The 12,737-nt window shown below is 37.6% G+C and overlaps 1 protein-coding gene across 1 annotated transcript in view; it reads right to left on the reverse strand.

Moving 5' to 3' along the window:
• The window catches only part of MYO3A (myosin IIIA), a 230,212-nt gene that overhangs the window by 39,873 nt on the left and 177,602 nt on the right, over positions 1 to 12,737 (reverse strand). The window contains exons 26-29 of the mRNA XM_077772437.1: positions 10,390 to 10,501; positions 7,933 to 8,095; positions 6,256 to 6,379; positions 906 to 1,809 (exon numbers count right to left, since the gene is read on the reverse strand). Of these exons, the coding sequence (XP_077628563.1) occupies positions 906 to 1,809; positions 6,256 to 6,379; positions 7,933 to 8,095; positions 10,390 to 10,501 (1,303 nt within the window). The remainder of the gene's footprint in view (positions 1 to 905; positions 1,810 to 6,255; positions 6,380 to 7,932; positions 8,096 to 10,389; positions 10,502 to 12,737) is intronic.

The following is a 12,737-nucleotide window of genomic DNA, read 5'->3' on the forward strand; positions in this document are numbered from 1 at the left end:
GTTTGGGGACCCAAGAGTATTAGGCAATCCCTCTATGAACTAACCCGTAATGATATTTCTGCAACGATTTTATCTATTGACTACCCTGGTGACGCATATTAATTTAGAATATGCATTTTAGAGGTCATCTAGTTAAAATCCTTCACGTTATGAGAGAAAAATAAAGGTGATGTTCTCAAGGTCACACATAAAGCGATTTTCTTAAGATCAAACACCTATAGAAAAGGCAAGACCTGGTATAGACATTTCCAGCAGTGGCTCCCTGTGGTCTCTCCCACCATAATACTAAGTTATCAGTATTCCATGTATACCCATGAGAAGCGCTATAAAGCTAACTGTCCCCTTCTAGAAACAGCCAAAACATGCCTTCTCTTGGCACATGATCTACTCCAAGAGGGAAATGTTCTTTGTGGTTCCTCATTGTCATGATGTAACATGTAGATTTCTACCTTCACTGTGTGTATGCATGCCTGAATATGGCTACCTGCCTAATTTTGACATCTCATTATGTCTTCTTAAAATCTGGGGCAGAAAAAGCATAGACTCTAGAGGATTTATAACCCCCTTTTTTTCTTTTTTTTTTTAAATTATAATGAAAGGTCTCAGATAAGGAAATCTGCATTGTCCAATGCCAGCATTTTAGTAAGCTGCATAAACCGATGACTAGTCTCTTAACTATACAAGGTTTCTATCATATTTTATACTACTTCATATTGCACATTGTTTTTAAAAATTTATGGCTGTTTGAATAGCAAAACCCTTGAGACATTCATTAAAGAGGTTTGCAGTCTCATAAAAAGAGATGAAACAATTATTAATAATTATTAATTCACTGTATGTTTACTTTAGTTACTGTGTAGTTCCCAGAGACTTCTACTAGTAAATAAATCTGTTTGTTTACATACCTGCTTTGAAAAGATTGCCAAATCACATGCTTCCTTCTCTAAAACTGCCTTTGAGTCTTTATCATTCTTTGTCCTGATATTACAGGATTCTTCATGTTTTGTGGTACAGGAATACAAATCATGGGTATTTCTTGCTATTTCTGTTGGTTTTGAAACAACGTTTTGATTTTTAAAAGAAGACATCCGGTCCTTCCTTAACTGCTGCCTTCTCTTGTAGCCCCGGTATTTGCTCTGAATGAACACCGCTGCTCTATCTTCTTCCTGGGCGTGCATGCTTGCTTGGGCTGGCCTCTCTCTGACCGACCCAGGTCTCAGATGGTTTCTCTGCTGGCTGCATACTGGTGCATTCTGGGTGATGACAGATGTTTTCTTTTCTTTTTCCTTGCTATCTGCATTTTGATAAACCGACCTTTGGCTAAGACTACGTTCTGAAGTTTTTTTAAAAGAAGGTTGCTTTGTCTCATTCTCCACTAACCAAAGTCCTGGGTAGCTTGGCCTTTCCAAGATGGCCTTCTTTTCTAGATATGCTGCTTTTGAGTCTTCAAAATTCCTTTCTTCTGCATATCTTTGGTAGTAATTCTGGACCACAGTGGTCTCATCCTCCACTCCCCTTATCTTACTATTCTCTTCCAGGTCTTTTGCATATTTCTTTTTAGGCTGTCCTTCTGTCCAAGGGTCTCCTGCCAGATATAGTTCCTGCTTAGCCTCGTCCCCATACATGTTATTCATTTTTTTCTGAGTTTGATATCCTCTGTTGTTACTTTCAACAGCAATCGTGGCTTCCCCTTCAACTCTGAAAGTAGAAATCTTCACTGCAGATGTACTTCCTTTATTATTTTGAGCTGGAATGACTGTTTCATTAGTAGGGACCGCATTTTCTGTCTGTTTCTTCACAAAAGATTCCCTGTGTAAAATATATTGCATCTGAATATACGATACTAAACTGGACCTTATTTACTTCCACAGTGTTGGAAGAACAGTGAAAGGGGAAAAACAAAACAAAACAAAAACAAACCCCAAGTAAAAACTTCTCAAGTCACATTAATCAAGTGTTTCCCACATGTTTTCTCTAGCAACAACTGTGGTAGCTGCTTTAATAATGATAACACCAGTTTCAATTCAGAATGACAACTACCTCAGCATATTTTCACTTAATGAGGGATCAAAATCCTAGGAATTTAATCATTTCAAAACATGTCTTTTTCTAAAGAAAGTACCTACAGTGAGAAGTTATAGGAAAAAATGTCACAATTTGAGACTAGGAGGAGGGTATGTTCACAAGGCTAATGTGCTGCATTTAATAAGCTTGCTCGAGCTCTGCTGATCATAGGAAATATCTTATAAAATTAAAGGGAAGTAGTGTCCCTGCCACAGTTCATGATCATATAATATTTTGAACAAAATTTCACAGTTGTAACTTTACCAATATCCTCCCCAGACGATTTTCCCTTCCTTTAAAGATAAGATCTTCTCTACAGCTTTTTTTTTAAAGCTACACAACTTTTTCTTTTTTTCTTTCTTTTCTTTCTCTTTCTTTCTTTCTTTCTTTCTTTCTTTCTTTCTTTCTTTCTTTCTTTCTTTCTTTCTTTCTTTCTTTCTTCTCTCTCTCTCTCTCCCTCTCCTTCCTTCCTTCCTTCCTTCCTTCTTTCCTTCCTTCCTTTTGGTGAGGTCAAACCATCACAAGAGCAATATGGCCATGAAAAGTGTGTTAAGTTACAGTGAAAAAGTCATAACCTGATACCCTGACATGCTACTTGGGGGGTTTTGATAAAAACTTTTCATTTTGGCTCAGGTAAGCCATGGGAGATTTTTGGTCTTTTGCAATCTATTTGTTCAAAAGGACTTGTCTTGGAGTCAAACTTGCAAAAAGTTACTGGAATTCAATTTTCCTAATTCCAGTGGCCTCTTCCTAGACCTATAATAGCATCTTCAGGTTTATACCGGAGGCATCATAGAATCTCTGTTATTCTGCCAGGGACCAGAGAATGAAGCAGAGTATCAAGAACCCATAATCTTAATGAGTGGCTATGCTAGTATTTTGAACACCTTCATAATACCCCCGGAGAATGCCTACACTAGTCAAAATACAATTAATGAGAAGATAAGCAAACTATACCATAGAACTATAGTGATCAAAACAGTGTGGAATTGGCATAAAAACAGACTCACAGATCAATGAAACAGAGTAGAGACCCCAAAATAAACACACACATTTATGGCCAATTAACTTATGATAAAGGAACCAGGAATATACAATGGGGCTGAGATAGTCTCTTCAATAAATGGTTTTGGGAAAATTAGACAGACACGTGCAAAATAATGAAACTGGACTCCTACTTTACCCTATATACAAAAATCAACTCAAAATGGATTTTTTTATTTAAAAAAATTTTAAATGTTTTATTTTATTTTTGAGAGAGAGAGAGAGAGACAGAGTATGAGCAGAGGAGGGGCAGAGAGATAGAGGGAGACACAGAATCCAAAGCAAGGTCCAGGCTTTGAGCTGTCAGCACAGAGCCTGATGTGGGGCTCGAACCCATGAACCATGAGGTCATGACCTGAGCCTAAGTTGGATGCTTAACCGACTGAGCCAAGGTGCCTCCTCAAAATGGATTTAAAGACTTGGACATACTACCTGAAACCATAAAATTCTAAGGAGAAAATATAGGTGGTAATCTCCTTGACTTTGGTCTTGGCAGTGTGTTTTTTTTCTTTTCTCTTTTTGGATTTGATACCAAAAGCAGAAACAACAAAAGCAAAAATAAACAAGTGGACTATATAAAATGAAAAAGTTTCTATACAGCAAAAGGAAACCATCAATAAAATGAAAAGGCAACCTATGTAATGGGAGAAAATATTTGCAACTCATAGATCTGATAAGGGGTTAATATCCAAAATATATGAAGAACTCATACAACTTAATATCAAAAAAAAAGAAAGAAAAATGAACAACCTGACTTAAAAAGGGGCAGACACTTAAAATGGGGAGAGGATCTGAACAAGCATTTCTCAAAGAAGATGCACAAATGACCAACAGGTACATGAAAAGGGGCTCAACATCACTAATTATCAGGGAAATGCAAATCCAAACCATGATGAGGTATCACTTCACACCTGTTAGAATGGCACCTGGGTGGCTCAGTCAGTTAAGTTTCTGACTTCGGCTCAGGTTGTGATCTCACAGCTCCTGGGTTGGAGCCCCATGTCAGGCTCGGTGCTGACAGCTCAGAGCCTGGAGCCTGCCTCAGATTCTGTGTCTCCCTCTCTTTCTGCCCCTCCCCCACTCACTCTCTGTCTTTCTCTTTTTCTCTCTCAAAAAAAAAAATAAACCACAAGAAAAAAAAAAAAAGAATGGCTATCATCACACAATACAAGAGAAAACAAGCACTGGTGAAGATGTGAAGAAAAGAATCCTTATGCACTGAGAATGCCGTGTGTTGGTGGGAATGTAAATTGCTGCCACTATGGAAAATGATATGGAGGTTCCTCAAAAAACTAAAAATAGCACTATCACATGATCCAGCAATCCTACTTCTGGTTGTACATCCAAAGGAAACAAAGCAATGATCTCAAAGAGTTATCTGCACTTCCGTGTTCATTGCAGTATTATTCACAACAGCCAAGATATGGAACCAACCTAAGTGACCATTAGTGGATGAATGGATACAGAAGATATGGTATACATATTCAATGGAGTATTATTCAGCTACGAGAAAGAAGGAAATCCTGCCATTTATGACAACATGGATACAATAAATCAGACTGAGGAAGACAAATACTGCATAGTATCACTTATGTGTGGAATCTGAAAAGGAAAAGAAAAAGTCAAACTCACAGAAACAGACAGTTGTGGTTTTGAGGGGGAGGGAGAGGAAATAGGGAGAGGACAGAAAAACGATACAGCCTTCCAGCCATCAGAGGAGGCAGGTCTGAGGATCTCATATAAAACATGGGACTACACAGTTTTGTATAACTGAATTTTGCTAAGGGAGTAAAACTTCAAAGTTCTCACCAAAAATCGTAAAAAGGAACTATGTAAGGTGATGGATGTGGTAATGAATTAGGTGGGGGAATCCTTTCGCAATGCAGATGCATATCAAATCACACTGATGCACATTTTAAATATCTCATAATTATATATGTCAATTATACATCAAACTGAAATTTTTAGAAAGATGAATAAGTTCTTGGGATCTAACATGCAGCATGGTGACTGTTAATAATTATTAACATTATTATAGACTCAAGAGTTGCTAAGACAGGTGATCTTAAATGTTCTCACCACACACACACACACACACACACACACACACACACAGAGTTGTAATTATTGAGGTGATGAACATGTTAACTAGCTTTACTGTGGTAATTATTTCATAATATATATGTGTATCAGATCATCATGTTGTACACCTTAAACTGACACACTGTTATAGGTCAATTGAATCCCAATAAATTTGGAAAAAAAGACAAGCATCCTGGGATTGGAGCTGGAATGATGTTCATTTCCTTGGAGAACCACTCATTCTTCTCTCAATCAATTCAAGCTTTACCACTGGGGCAAAATCTTTCCCTAATCCCTACCAAGAACTTCCATGTCCCTACTGCACAATTTGCGTATTTTTATAGCAGAGTTAATTCGGGTTAACTGTGATTATTAGAATCACATATTTATTGGTTCTATTTCCTTTCCATGATTCTGTGAGCAATTTGAGGATCAGGATTTTGTCTCATTTATCTACATGTCTTCACAGCTTATGGTAAATCTTTCTGTAGAAATGAATTTTGGTGGATCTGCTAATAAGCACTTAGAAATATAGATATGGAAGCTCAAGAGAAGAAAGGGCAAAATTCTGTAGAAATGAATTTTGGTGGATCTGCTAATAAGCACTTAGAAATATAGATATGGAAGCTCAAGAGAAGAAAGGGCAAAATTCCAATAAGATTGGATTCTGGCTTAGGAGTTATGGTATATTGATTATTAAGGACCATGGGAATGAATGAGAAAGCCCAGAGATGATATTCAGATGTGGAATAGGATTTAAATATGGGGAAGGGAGGAGGAATTAGCAAAGGATACTTAGAATCAGGAGCAGAAATGCAGAGCGCATTCTAGTCGAAGCCTAGAAAGGAAAAAACCATGGAAGGAAAGTGTGGTCATCAGTGTGAAATGCCAGTGAACTCCCAAATAGGATAAAGAACACAAGCGGCCACTGGCTGTTCACAGACATTTAATGCACAGGTATTAGGAACCTGATTAGGTGCAAGAAAGACCCTGAACTTTATTTTGACTTTACAGATTTGAAAAATGTATAGTGTCAAAATGGTATAAGAATGAACACCACTATACCTTTTATTTTCAAAGTTTTTCTTGTAGTCAAACTCGTGGTCACGAGTCTGAATGGTTGTTACTGCTGTGTTTTTTGTGTTAACAATTTCTTTTCTTTGTTTCCTGACTAGATGTCCTCTTGCAGCTGAAACATACAAGGTCCAGAGTAGCGTTAATCATAATAAAGAAAGAAACCATTATTTAAGTGAATAGAAGCAAATATTTTTTTGACTATCAATGTCAGGAAAATGAAATTAAAGACTCCAAATAGAACAGTTTCATAAAAAATATTGCTCATTAACAAGATTCTTTTATAGCAAGAAAATAACTAAAGTGCCTTTTGTATTAAGAACAGTACAGAGATGAAACTAAAATAAAAGAGATTAACTAAATTAACGAAAAAGACAAAATGTATTCATTTGCCTAAAATATGCTACTTAGTACTTCAGCTATTGGTAGGAGAAAGCCCCTATTTATTTAAGGATATGTTTTGGACTTTTTGGCCAATTATCCCTGGAGCCAGATAGATTTCAGAATTCAGCTTTAAACGTCTTTACTTTATAAAGGTAACTCAGAGCAAATAACACATATCTTATAATATTCCCCATGTCAGGGCAGCATTCCATAATAAAAAATATGAATATTTCTCCAGAAAAACAATATTTTTGCTAGGAACAATAAAGGACTATAAACACTAGGTCATGTTTCACTGCCCAATGAGTTGTGAAAAGCCTTTTCTTCAGTGTTTTATAAATTGTGGGACTGTGGATAAAGAATCTGATCCCAAATTGTAGGATTTGCATTTTGATGCTGCAGTAAGAAGTTATGGGCTTTAAAATCCCCGAAGACATGAGCCCTTACTATTGGACAGACCCGAGAGTGGTACAGGAATCTCTCAAATGTTAGTCAGCTATTATGTCCGACATGTCAGTGTTCCTGGGAAGGTAGGCTGCGGATCCATAGTGGATCATAAAATGGATTAGTGGGCCAAATCTAGCATCTAAAAATGAAGTGGAATAAGCCAGAATAGAATGCAGTGCATGTAGTGTGTGTGCATATCAGCTTACACAGTAGAGTAACACAGTAGAGTACACAGCTTTTACTACGGAAGTCCGCTCAACACATTCTGGAAGATGCGGTACTAAACCATGCCAGCTTCTAAATTTAGTTTCTTATAGAAAAATGGAAAGTGAAATCTAAAGTCTATTGAGACATTAATAAAAACGTATAAAGTTCTATTATAAATATTATTTCCCTACAGCTAATAGAAAGAAGTGGATGCCCTTTAACATAATGAGATTTAATCAAGTGGTCAAACATTGTGGCAAGTGTAACCTTTGGAATAGTGTAGGAAAAATGTTATTGTCCAATGGATTATAATAATATGATTCTTGAGATCTATAATTAATTTAATCATTTGTATCTTGCACAAGAGGCCAAATGTATCTCATCGATGCTTGACAGAAAATTTAAAAATTAAATTATTTTATTTAAAATGAAACATTCAAATATTAAAAGTGTCAATCACTAAAACAATCAGATTTAGATTTAGTGTAGAGAAAGCATCAACGTTAACAGTCTGGAATTAAATATAAAAGCTACATAAGAATGGGGGTTTATATATAATATTAGATTTTATGTCCATATCTAAACATAATATTAAGTTTTGTTACACAGTGAGACCACCTGAGTGATTACCTGACTGTATTATTACAGCACTCTCTTTTCTCTTCTCCTGTATTTTTCGGTACCTTCTTGAAACCAAGAATCCTCTAACACAGGCTTGAATCAAAATAAGCTTGTCGATGGCTTCCTTTCTCATTAAATTTAACTGCTCCACATGATAATATTTAAGGAACACCTTAAAAGAGTGAAAATAAAATACAAATAAAACCATGGCACACAAAATGAAACAGTCATGAGCTACGCTTTGAAGTACAGATTATATTCTAAATCTTTTTAGACTTTGGAAATCACTATCGTCTGCTTGTTTGGCCTGGACTTTGCTATAACATCTTAGATTTTTATTCTTGAAGAAAACCTGTCTTTGAGCAGGAATATTGTTTAGCAATCGTACTATTACTTGTGACCAGCAAACTAGGTTTTGTTGAATGGGCCAATAGGAACGGAAGATGGTCAGCTCCTGTATCAACATTTTAGCATCATATACTGGGAGAAAAGCTAAACGTTTTGTTTTTAAAAAGACAATTGTATTTTCCAAATTAAAAAACCTTACAAATCCAGAGCTACAGCAATTCATTCATCAAATGTTTGTTGACATCTGCTCCGTGTCCTCATCTGCTGGGGATACAAAGGTAAAGAAGGCAGGGCGCTGTCCCTCAGGGGCTCCACTGTTGTCAGTGGAGGGACTAAGGCAGAGAGATGGCCGCAGACAGAACAACATTCTTGCTAGACTCAGGGGCCCCCAAGGAAAAAGGAGGGGGCCTTTCAATCATTCTAAAATCGAAATGAACTGGAGAAATGGAGGAGCCTGCAGGCCCGGAGTTATTCTCATTTAAGAGTTTTTCAACCTCCCCCAGGAAATAGGAAGAATTTTTTTTTTCTCTAATGGATACATTTACTAATAAAAGTTGCCTAAAAAAAGTTTATTGAATCCCCTAAGAAAGTCACTCAATTCAAATTTAACAACGTTCATAAGAATGGGTAACACTGAAAGCAGAACCCTCTTTGCGGCTCCGTGACTTGAAAGCTTGGCACCACAGGCAGGTTAACATTACAGGGAGTGATTGAATTTAGTTTTAATTTCTATGGGACTCCAGTTGTTAATTTATTTTAGTCCATTCCACTGTTGACAATTCATTTAAAATTCAGTCTGGTTAAAAAGGTCATCTTTTTATTTTTTTTTGTACAGCATTAGAAATGTTTCTATATTGAATACTTTTATCCATCTTAATGAGTTGGAAAAGGTGAAGTGGGAAAATACAAATAGCTTTAAAATGCTACTTAAATACCACGCAGGGCTAGAACTGCGAAGGACCTTTTTACAAGTTAAAACTCCATTTGAAGTTAGGCATGTGTTTCAGACCATAAATCGTGAGATTTCAGCCTGACAAAATTCATCTTTGTGATCATCTAAAAGAAAATGGTATAAATAAAATACACATCTTTTTTAGCGCTCAGAATCTCCTCTTGCTAAATACTAAAGTACATATGGATTACTGAATATGTAGGACACTCAGTCTAAGGTAAATATTTTTTAATATCCCTTAAACTGTTATAGGAGTGACTTCGTAAGTAAACATGAAAATTCTCTCCATATCTTCTGCCCCAGGACACGACTAATGTGGAAGTTTGTTTCAGTCAATAAGGCTGACAGTGGTTATTCTTGAGAGGTCAGTCTCTGAGTACTTCTTTTCTTTAGATTGACTCTTTTCTCCATCCTCCCCCACTGATATGTTCAGTGTACCCCTAAGGCCTGGTTGCCTCTTTATTTCCTCATCCCCATTTTGTAATGCTTTGAGGCTATCCGAGGGACCTAATGCATCCTTTCTCCAAACAGCCACTACCTTACTTCCATATTCACAAGCTGTTATGATTTTTTACTTCATTCTCTAAGTGATTAAATAAAGCCAAGATCTCTCAGGTCTCAAGTCTAATACAAAAACACAGTGATAGCCAAACACTTATAGCAAGGCTACGAACAATGGTGAATATTTTGCTTCAGATAAATTTCAAGTTTATAACAGGAGCAGATTTGAGAATTAGGAAAAGAAATTTAGAATCCTATTCCTATCATTATGATTTTTCTACAGAATATATTCTGTATATATTATATGACATTAATATATATTAATATATTCTGAATATTTAGACTATTTTTGGTGATAAAAAGAGAAAATATATGAGTATGTTTTTAGTACTGTTTGAAATGAATTATATTCACTCTAAATTTCATCTTTTTTTGGATAAACTTCAAGAGAAACTTTTTTTGAATTTCTTAAAAGAAACCTTTATGACAACGTGTTTGCTGAAGAAGAAAACCTTTATGAATTTGTCAACTTAATTCCCTAGTTTAAGCTAGAGATTCTGTAACATAAAAAAGCCATCATATTTTGAAGCACTGTAAAATGTTGTAATTCTCCATCAACCCAACACAATTATGACTTGTTCTTGAAAATTACAGGAAAGCATTACTTTTGTTTTTCCAAGAGCCCAGTTATCAAGACCAGCTTTTTCCAAAATGATGGCACAGGTGTCAGGGCTCACTGGGGGTTCTTCGTTCCACTTGTAGCAGAGAACATGGTACCTTCAAACGGGAGAGAGTGCTGGTTAGTATTTCATAAAGTTCCCACGTCTCAGCAGCCTGGTGGACACTTGACAGTTCTGCACAGGGAAGAAAGAGATGCAGGGGACCCTTCAGGCCCCTAATGCAGGGGACCCTTCTCACAACTCTAAAGTCGACTGTCAAAAAATCCAGACCAGTCTGTTTGTGTAGATTTGAGCAGCGTTTTCTCAGTTTAGTGATTACTTTTCAACACTGATCACTGAAATCTCCCACAAAAACTCCATCACTAAAAAAAAAAAAAAAAAAAAAAAAAAAAAAANCTGGGTACTAAAAGCAGAAGGATTTTAGTGGCAAGAAGCAGAGGGAAATATTGCATTCTTTTTCACCTTCACAAAAACATTGGAAGTTGATCTTAAAATTGGATGAAGGAGTTTAATTCTCTGTAAACTTCCCACTACTCTGCACATGCCATCGAGCACTGTTCTTCTTTGAGTCACACTTTGCGTCTCACTGGAGATTTTCTCTATTGGTTTAATACATCAATAATTGAGGGGAAGAAGTGAGCTAAGGAGTTAATACAGGAGAGAACTGAAACAAGCCACCAGGTGAATTAAAGGAAGAAAAACCGGTTGACACTGGTCAACAATCTTGTGCAGTTTTCTAGGATTTTCAGTATGCCCTTATTTTTATTTAATTTCTTGGTGCAGGATTAACCTGCTAGGCCAGAGGAAACAAGCCATCAAGTTTTGGTAGGTTTTAAATTTCAAAACAGAGGCCATGTGTGTGGAAGAGTGAGGTGGCATGGTCAGGAGAGCTGAGTTCTGATTCTAGAGATTAATTACCCGTGTAAATGTAGACACATCATGGACCTCTGTAAATGTCAATTTCTTCATCTAACAAAGAGCCTGTAGATAAAGCCTCTAAAAAGAACACATTCCAGCTCCACCAAGTTTCATCCTTGATAAATGTGCAGATGAACTAGTTTCTGTTAGGTTCTTTGGAGAATCCTGGCCTGGAATGGTCTAGAAAGAAGTCATGGTCGTAGCTTTTGTTGTCTGCGCAAATAATGTCAGGGAGTGCCCATTAGCGTCCCCTCATCCATCAGGCCTGCCAACTTGAGAACTAAACTTGCCTGTGGACACGTTGTGACTGAGGAGCTACTCTGCCCTAGCAGCCTAAGAACCATCTCCTGCCTTTACTTCTTTCCAGATCCAGCCAGGATCTCACGGTTCATCATATGAGCAACCCTTCATGTGCTCCCTCTTGGGCTTTTGTTGCGCAAGCTCTGCAAACATGCAAGCCTGGACCAGCCAATCATTGTTCTCTGCCTTCCTGCCAGGCCTCGGAGACCTGTCAGAGAAAAGTCATTCACAGTGCGCTCCCCTATGACCCTGTGGCTTCCTAAGTCAGCTGGGTCCACAGGGACACCCAGAATCCTGACTGGTGTCCCTGACTACTTTCCTCAGTCGGTCCTCACAACAATGGTTTAATCTCTCCTGTCCTGTTTAAATCTTCCACCTGCTCCTGCCCTCCGCACTGCTCTCAGCAGATAAACGTGTCTTCTATTTTACCAAAGGCCACCAGCCGCAAGATCCACTGGCTTTTTCCCCAGCTACAGATGTTTGTCCATTATCGATTCTTCCCTTCTCCTGCAGAGGAGGAGATATCCACTCTCCATCTGCCTGTGGGCTAGATACCATCTCTTCCTCCTTTCCTTTTTCAATCCCTTTTCTCTCTTCTAGCTCTTCCCATTTAGTACAAGACAAATCCTCTAAGTCTGTCTCACCTGAAGTGATTCTTTGTTTCCCACTAGCTTTACAGAGAAGTTGAAAGATTGCTTCACATAACTGTCTCCATTTCTCTACTTCCCATCAATCAGCAGCTCCTGGAATCTGATTAATCACCCAGTAATAAGGACTCTTGTTTAATCACCTAAGATCTTTTAGTGATGTAATCTAAAGGGATGTCTTCCATTCTAACCCTAAGTGTTCTTTTCTGCTTTGACATTGTTGGCCCCTTTCTCGGTCTTTAGTGTCCCCACATTTGCATCTCACCTTGCCTTGCTGCTTCCCCCTCCCTCCATCAGTCTCCCTGACATGCCTCATATTTAGATGTTCTGCTCAAATGAGAGTGTCCTCCAATGTCCCATTTCTTTCTGAGCTCTCTCCGCAGGGATCTCATCTACATGGGGAGTGGATGATTCCTAAATCTTCATCTCTGGCCCTCTTTACACAAACTCGGAACACATCACTTCTGA

The sequence above is a fragment of the Crocuta crocuta genome, unplaced genomic scaffold (genome assembly GCF_008692635.1).
Source record: "Crocuta crocuta isolate KB4526 unplaced genomic scaffold, BGI_CrCroc_1.0 scaffold96, whole genome shotgun sequence".
NCBI lineage: Eukaryota > Metazoa > Chordata > Mammalia > Carnivora > Hyaenidae > Crocuta > Crocuta crocuta.